Genomic DNA, 8,194 nt, shown 5'->3' with positions numbered 1-8,194 from the left:
GTCGCTGTATTGATTTGCACTCAAAATTATTTTCTAAAACCCTTGATTCAAAACTAAACCCACATCAAAACAAAAAGAAAGTATTACAAGTTATTACTCTGAATACATGAAAAGAAATATTGTAAGTTCTGCACTATTTATAAATCAACCGGTTTCCATAAAAAGTTTAATAATATTTAAAATGTATTATTAAGCCAAAAGGGGCGTGGGTTGAACCGTATGTGAAAGATACCTGCATAATTAAAACAAGGAAGGTCACAACTGTGTTTAGTTGTCGGACTATGAATTGACGTTCAACGTTAACCAGAACACAACGCAGCTTGAGGTAGACTTTTATACAGAAACAATACACATGTAGAGTAATACACTAAAGATGGATGTCCATCGTTAATCATAACACCAACACAAGGTAGGATAGAAACAATGTAGATTGATACACTATAATGATGGATACCAACTCGACCTCAATGACAACTGTACCATCCAGTGAGCAACTCGGTAGAGACGGTAGTGTTTGTGAGTATACGAATCTCAATGGTGCTTTAAATTGCAATTACAATACAACCACGTATATAGTGATATATGAAGGCAACAACGGGAGGCTGGTAGTGCAGGAATCGGTTTGAGATGTTGGATGAATAATAGATCGGGGGAAACCACCGTTATTATTATTATATAGGCCTATACAGCGACGTAAAAACCAATCCATCATTAGCTCATCAAAACCGTTTAGGACTCAATCCAGAGTTACCTAAAAAAAAAAAAAAACTAATCACAACCAATCAACAAAATGAATAATATTAAACAAACATTGAGCAACTGAAATTTATACCAGGGATTGCTTTGTAACTGAACAACCCAACAATTATTTATAGAATATTAATTTTGTCTTTTACCCATACACCGATGTGTGTTAGCACTGTATACTCAGTACTTTTCCCGAGTCAAAAAAAATATCACAGGCATGTTACTCGGGTGGGATTCGAACCCACGACCATTGTAATTTTAGAGCAGTGTCGTACCAACTAGACTACCGAGATTGCCCGGTATCTAGAGGCAGTTCTAATCCTATTTTTAACATCTATTATATAATTTAACATCTATTATATAAACTATTGATAGGGTTCGTAGTTTGCACGTCAGCATGTACGGATTTCGCCAATCAAGTGTGTTCCTTTTTTAAACTCGGCTACTGGTGCATCATTTTCTCGTTCTGATTTATCCTTGCATTCTAATAAATTCGTTTGATTGTAACTATTGTAATTATTTTCTCAAACAGTTGTGGTTGCATTGATTTCACTGTGTGTTGGACTCATCAATTCTCTGGTCATTATCCTCACGATCATGTGGTTATACAGACATTATAAAGTAAGGTAAGATGACAATATTATTCTACATGGATCGACCATCTAGAACAGCCTCAACATCTGACTTCGTACTTTGTCTGCCTTGAGCCTCAGTTCCCGTCCATGGTTTTATAATGTTCTAACCAAATGCAATATTTTGTTTGCAAACGTTAAATACCTCCTTGGTTGATCCACAAATGGAAGACTTTGGAACGCTAGGTGGCAGCAGACTTACAAGGTAAATTTCCATTGTTTACGTAGTTCTGAGCGTGCGCACATTATCGAGAACAATGGATTTTACCTGGTAGGTCTGCTGCCACCAAGCGTCCTGAAAGTCTCCCTTCAACGCTTTGTTTGAACAGTTGTGTGACACTGTTAAAATCTGTGGCCATCTGTTTTCGTTTTGCATTTGTTTGGCTTCCCATCTTTTTTATGAAGGACAACTATTTTTCGAGTGGTCTTCCACTCTTTAAGATTGAAGTTTGCATCTTTTTGAGTGAGTTTTCACTCTGTCCCGGAGTGAAACCCCTTTAAAAGAGTGAAATAACCACCACTCTTTTTGAAGAGCCATATGAGGGGTAGCTCGAAATGTAAAGAGTGGTGTTTTTCACTCTTTTACATTTTAGAGAGTAGTTTTCCAACCGCGGTTAGCAAAAACTCGGGCTAAAGACGTTGCAAGGTCTAACGAGTGGGGATATAATCTAGTAAGATAATTGTCCCAATTTTAATCAATTATTTACTGCAGAAGCGAAAACGACCAATCAAGAAAGATCAAGACAGGCAAACCAAGCAAAGTCCTCTCCATTGATTACAAGATGACGTCACTGGATATGATGACTGCTGATGAATACTGCCCTCAACGGTACACTTCATCCACGAATGAACGCATGGCTAGCACCGGGCAACAAGGGGGGCACACGGACCAACAACCTGAAATGGATAATGGTGCCTTTACGGTGGATCCGGAAAGCGTGCAGTTTGAACCACCGGAGCACGTCAATATGCACCCATCGAGGGGGACGTTATAGCCTGAACATCTGACGTCACAAATTGACGTGACACGGAGAACAACTGAACAATGGATCCACTTTACAAAGATAGTCCTCACTTTAGGACTCTAAGGTCAAGGAGTAATTATGGCTAGTCCTCCTACCTCCATTCCTAACTCGAGATAAGACTAGTCTTAAAGGCAGTGGACACTATTGGTAATTACTCAAAATGATTATGAGCATAAAACCTTTCTTTGTGACGAGTAATGGGGAGAGGTTGATGATATAAAACATTGTGAGAAACGGCTCCCTCTGAAGTGACATAGTTTTCGAGAAAGAAGTAATTTTCCATGAATTTGATTTCGAGACCTCAAGTTTAGAATTTAAGGTCTCGTAATCAAGCATCTAAAACCACACAACTTCGTGTGACAAGGGTGTTTTTTCTTTCATTATTATCTCGCAACTTCGATGACCAATTGAGCTCAAATTTTCACAGGTTTGTTATTTTATGCATGTGTTGAGATACACCAAGTGAAAGGACTGGTCTTTGATAATATACCAATAGTGTCCAGGGTCTTTAATGGCATTCAAGTTTTAAAGATGGTTGTGGAGTCTGAGGGTGCGTGCAATGTGGGGGGGGGGGGGGCACACATCTTCCTCAAAAGAGGCTAGTCTGCTTCCATGATGACTTTGGATTTGACAACCCGAAAATTGAACTGAAATTCCGAACGCATATAGGACAAAAACATGTATTATAAATTACTTTCTTCCATTTTTATTATTATCTTCGATAATCATGCTCTCTTATTATGTTTTTATCAATAATATTTATATACCCTGTAACAGCAGTATTTCTATGGCATGACAGTGCATATTTTTTAAAGCGAACATTCTTTGGCAAAACTTTGAAACTTGGCAATTATAATACATGCTCTAATTAAATTAAGCTTCATTCAATTATCATAAAACTACTAAGCACCTCCAGTAAAACAAAGATAGAGATAAGATATTCAAGGCCTGTGTTACCGTATAGAAAGAAATGGTTTCATTGATTTGTGATGACTGAAATTATTAGCATAAAACGGGTTGAAACAGCTTGAAGGGATAAGTTGCCTTTGATCGGGCGAGTTTGTCTTTGAAAAGTGTTTGAAGTTATAAAATACATATGATTAGAAAGATGTTTTAAAAGTAGAATATAACGATCCACACCAATATGCCTAAACATTAATTTTTGACTGCATAAAATGGCCGACCGTGTTAGTTCGCAAAGTCCCTTTAAAATCTATTGGGAACCCACAGGTTTTTTTTTCAGTAATAATGCATTATAATGTGTAAATCATGCCATGAAATGTATGGTTTTGTCTTAAAGGGACACACCGGCCGAATTGGGCTATTTGGGCTACAAAATAGACTAAGATATGACTTCAACGGTCTTCCAGGAATGAAGAAGAACAGTCCTTTAAAAAAAATCATCAAATTTAGCCGTTTTTGAGCATTTTAAGACAAAAACGCAGGTCGCGTGATTGTTCTAACCAAAAAGTGGTACAAACAATCACGTGACCTTCCGGGCTAGTTTTACTTTCAGCTGTCTAAAAGTAACTTACTTAACCAAATTTAAATCTTTTTTTTTTACAAAATTATTTACGAATAATTGACGAAAAAGATCATGTATTCAAATTATCGCTACAAAATGTAAATAATGGTGAAAAATGGAACGTAGGACTCACATTCAAAGAGTCCGTGTAACGGAAGCTTGTTATATGGCCGCTTTGGTTTTTTAAAATTATTTTTCGCTAAGTACGAGACATTTTGATGATTTTTTTTTTACAGCAACCATCTATAAAAACATTATTCATGATTCTACACCCCTAAATTGCGTAAACGGTGAGCCGGTGTGTCCCTTTAAATATCTGTATATTTTGCACTGAACGCAAGGAGTTGTATTCTTTGATCACCAAAAACATTTTTTGTTTTTGCTTTTATATTATTTTAAGGTTAAAGAACCATTCCCTTTCCAAAGATTCGCTGAATAATAATTATTAAACCTTTCTGATACGTCAGGGAAAAAAACCTCCTAAAAGTTTCTGTTTCTGTTCATTTTAATCGCGATCTCAGCATAAAAAAAACTTAACTAAAATATGAAAAATTGCTTTATTTTAATCTAGTATCTACGCTTTTTTTCTAACCATTGCACATTGAACTGTTTGTTTAACACTCATCTCTCATCCATGCCAATTTAATGCAAAGAAATGTTTACGAAACATTTTTCAGACTTAGCTCGAAATGATTGTAGATCAAGCGCAAATAAGTATCCTTGTAGGAAGTAAACAATGGTTTAAAGGAATCCATAAAAAAAATGTTTTAACTGCAGTCAAATTACTTTCTAAATCATAAAATAATTATCACGACACCTCAAGAGATGTGATGAGCGCACATAAGTACGTCCCTTCTTATGGATAATTATTGTTCTCTCAAATGACTTTAAAAATGTCGCACTGTTTCAATAAGTTATATTACTAATTTGTTTATCTTTTGAGTAAAACCACAACACTGCGTAACTTAGCAAGGATGAAGCAATTTTTTAAAAGCACGTGTTTATCTCAAGCCAAAGCCTATTACAATCAACGCCAACAAAATTTGGTCCCAAAAATGTATTAGTCATTGGAGTCGTTTCGTGAATGTGTTTGTGTCTGGTGTATATTCAATGATTTCAGCATCGAAAAACCTTAGAAATTTTACGCACCAACGCAACATTAAAGAATAATAGGCATACAATAAACATTAAGAATTTTGTGTAAAAGCATACCGCGTTGCACGATGACGATAGAGATATTATTAAAGTCACCTGGAAATATAATTTTTTTTTTTTGAAACGTACAAACTCACGACTTGGTCCGTACATGTACTTTGCAATTGTGTTTACTCTACGCATTACAGGCAAAGTCTGCCTCGATTGACGTCACGAACAGCGCCCTCTCGGGTCGGGGTCTACTCTTAAATTTGTAAATAACATAAGAACTGATTTTTTTAAAACCTTAGTTAACTGTTTATTCACATTCCACTCATCAAAACACATATATTAATGACAAAAGCTTTATTTTGAAAAAATACCACTTCCAGGTGACTTTAATTAAACCTATGAAGTGTAGGCTCACTTCTTAGCAGTGAACTTCCGGAACCATTGGAGGTTTCCCCAAACTAAACAACGACTCTCGTTGGTTCTTGTACTGGGTTGACTGTGGATCCTTTCTCTAGATTGCGAATACAAGGTCAGCAGGATATGGCCACGGTTAAAGCTCAACAACGGCGTCATCCTGCGTTATTTTGACGTACGGGCTGGTGTTCCAAGCTGGCCATACTGGTATCACTCCGTCGTTAAACGAATTCCTCGCGGCCAGCCCGTCTGTTTTAACCGAACCAAGGTCCGATCTATCATCACTGGGCGTTGTGACTGCGCTGAAACTTGTTTCATGAACAGCGCCCTCTTCGTCCTCGCTGTTGCTTTCCACAGCGCCATCAGCCGACAGTAAAACGTCAGGCGGAATATTTCTAGTCGGGTATAGCTCCGCGAGGACCTGGTAATTCCCTCGACTGGTGCTCTTGTTGATGTTGTTCTTATTCTTGTTTCTGCTCTTGGATCTACCGGATCGGTTCGTTGGTTTGTTCTTGTCCTTTGGGGAGAGCTCCAGTGTAATCGTCTTGTTGTTGTCTTTGTCGTTTTCTTGGAAGACCCAGCCTGCTCCTGTCCCTGTCCCGGTTGCTGCTGAGACGTCCGTTTCGAGCTCCCCGCAGTATTCCTGAAGATGGAGAACCTTCTCGTAGTTGGCTCGGGAAGACCTAAATGAAACACACAAATCCGTGTTAGAGTTTTGTTTCGTTTTCCACAGAGGAAATTATTTATTCAAACTTGAAACAACTCCTCACTTTAAATACATGCTGAAAATGCCATAATAATAATAATAATAACAATAACAATAACAATAACAATAACAATAACAATAACAATAACAATAACAATAACAATAACAATAACAATAACAATAACAATAACAATAACAATAACAATAACAATAACAATAACAATAACAATAACAATAACAATAACAATAACAATAACAATAACAATAACAATAACAATAACAATAACAATAACAATAACAATAACAATAACAATAACAATAACAATAACAATAACAATAACAATAACAATAACAATAACAATAACAATAACAATAACAATAACAATAACAATAACAATAACAATAACAATAACAATAACAATAACAATAACAATAACAATAACAATAACAATAACAATAACAATAACAATAACAATAACAATAACAATAACAATAACAATAACAATAACAATAACAATAACAATAACAATAACAATAACAATAACAATAACAATAACAATAACAATAACAATAACAATAACAATAACAATAACAATAACAATAACAATAACAATAACAATAACAATAACAATAACAATAACAATAACAATAACAATAACAATAACAATAACAATAACAATAACAATAACAATAACAATAACAATAACAATAACAATAACAATAACAATAACAATAACAATAACAATAACAATAACAATAACAATAACAATAACAATAACAATAACAATAACAATAACAATAACAATAACAATAACAATAACAATAACAATAACAATAACAATAACAATAACAATAACAATAACAATAACAATAACAATAACAATAACAATAACAATAACAATAACAATAACAATAACAATAACAATAACAATAACAATAACAATAACAATAACAATAACAATAACAATAACAATAACAATAACAATAACAATAACAATAACAATAACAATAACAATAACAATAACAATAACAATAACAATAACAATAACAATAACAATAACAATAACAATAACAATAACAATAACAATAACAATAACAATAACAATAACAATAACAATAACAATAACAATAACAATAACAATAACAATAACAATAACAATAACAATAACAATAACAATAACAATAACAATAACAATAACAATAACAATAACAATAACAATAACAATAACAATAACAATAACAATAACAATAACAATAACAATAACAATAACAATAACAATAACAATAACAATAACAATAACAATAACAATAACAATAACAATAACAATAACAATAACAATAACAATAACAATAACAATAACAATAACAATAACAATAACAATAACAATAACAATAACAATAACAATAACAATAACAATAACAATAACAATAACAATAACAATAACAATAACAATAACAATAACAATAACAATAACAATAACAATAACAATAACAATAACAATAACAATAACAATAACAATAACAATAACAATAACAATAACAATAACAATAACAATAACAATAACAATAACAATAACAATAACAATAACAATAACAATAACAATAACAATAACAATAACAATAACAATAACAATAACAATAACAATAACAATAACAATAACAATAACAATAACAATAACAATAACAATAACAATAACAATAACAATAACAATAACAATAACAATAACAATAACAATAACAATAACAATAACAATAACAATAACAATAACAATAACAATAACAATAACAATAACAATAACAATAACAATAACAATAACAATAACAATAACAATAACAATAACAATAACAATAACAATAACAATAACAATAACAATAACAATAACAATAACAATAACAATAACAATAACAATAACAATAACAATAACAATAACAATAACAATAACAATAACAATAACAATAACAATAACAATAACAATAACAATAACAATAACAATAACAA

The 8,194-nt window shown here is 32.6% G+C and overlaps 2 protein-coding genes across 2 annotated transcripts in view; one reads left to right on the top strand and one right to left on the bottom strand.

Annotated features, from left to right (window-relative positions):
• Positions 1 to 260: 260 nt before the first annotated feature.
• On the top strand, positions 261 to 3,887 carry LOC139952541 (uncharacterized). The gene is made up of 3 exons (XM_071951709.1): positions 261 to 516; positions 1,280 to 1,373; positions 2,092 to 3,887. Exons 1-3 carry the CDS (start codon positions 444 to 446, stop codon positions 2,372 to 2,374), a joined length of 450 nt encoding a protein of 149 aa, XP_071807810.1. The 5' UTR covers positions 261 to 443; the 3' UTR covers positions 2,375 to 3,887.
• A 935-nt stretch (positions 3,888 to 4,822) lies between these two features.
• LOC139952540 (uncharacterized) overlaps positions 4,823 to 8,194 on the bottom strand; it is a 26,981-nt gene continuing 23,609 nt past the window's right edge. Inside the window, exon 4 of the mRNA XM_071951708.1 lies at positions 4,823 to 6,172. Within this exon, the coding sequence (XP_071807809.1) occupies positions 5,626 to 6,172 (547 nt within the window). The 3' untranslated portion in view covers positions 4,823 to 5,625. The remainder of the gene's footprint in view (positions 6,173 to 8,194) is intronic.

This window comes from Asterias amurensis, chromosome 20, assembly GCF_032118995.1.
Source record: "Asterias amurensis chromosome 20, ASM3211899v1".
NCBI classification, from domain to species: domain Eukaryota; kingdom Metazoa; phylum Echinodermata; class Asteroidea; order Forcipulatida; family Asteriidae; genus Asterias; species Asterias amurensis.
Note: the sequence above shows the minus strand (reverse complement) of the source record. Positions and strands in the feature narration are given on the sequence as shown.

Bases quoted from the DNA above. Each gene is read 5' to 3' on its own strand.
- LOC139952541 (XM_071951709.1), top strand. From the start codon at position 444: ATGATGGATACCAACTCGACCTCAATGACAACTGTACCATCCAGTGAG. The intron at 517-1,279 runs GTGAGTATACGA...TTTCTCAAACAG, and splicing joins CGGTAGAGACGGTAGTGTTT to TTGTGGTTGCATTGATTTCA. The intron at 1,374-2,091 runs GTAAGATGACAA...TATTTACTGCAG, and splicing joins TACAGACATTATAAAGTAAG to AAGCGAAAACGACCAATCAA.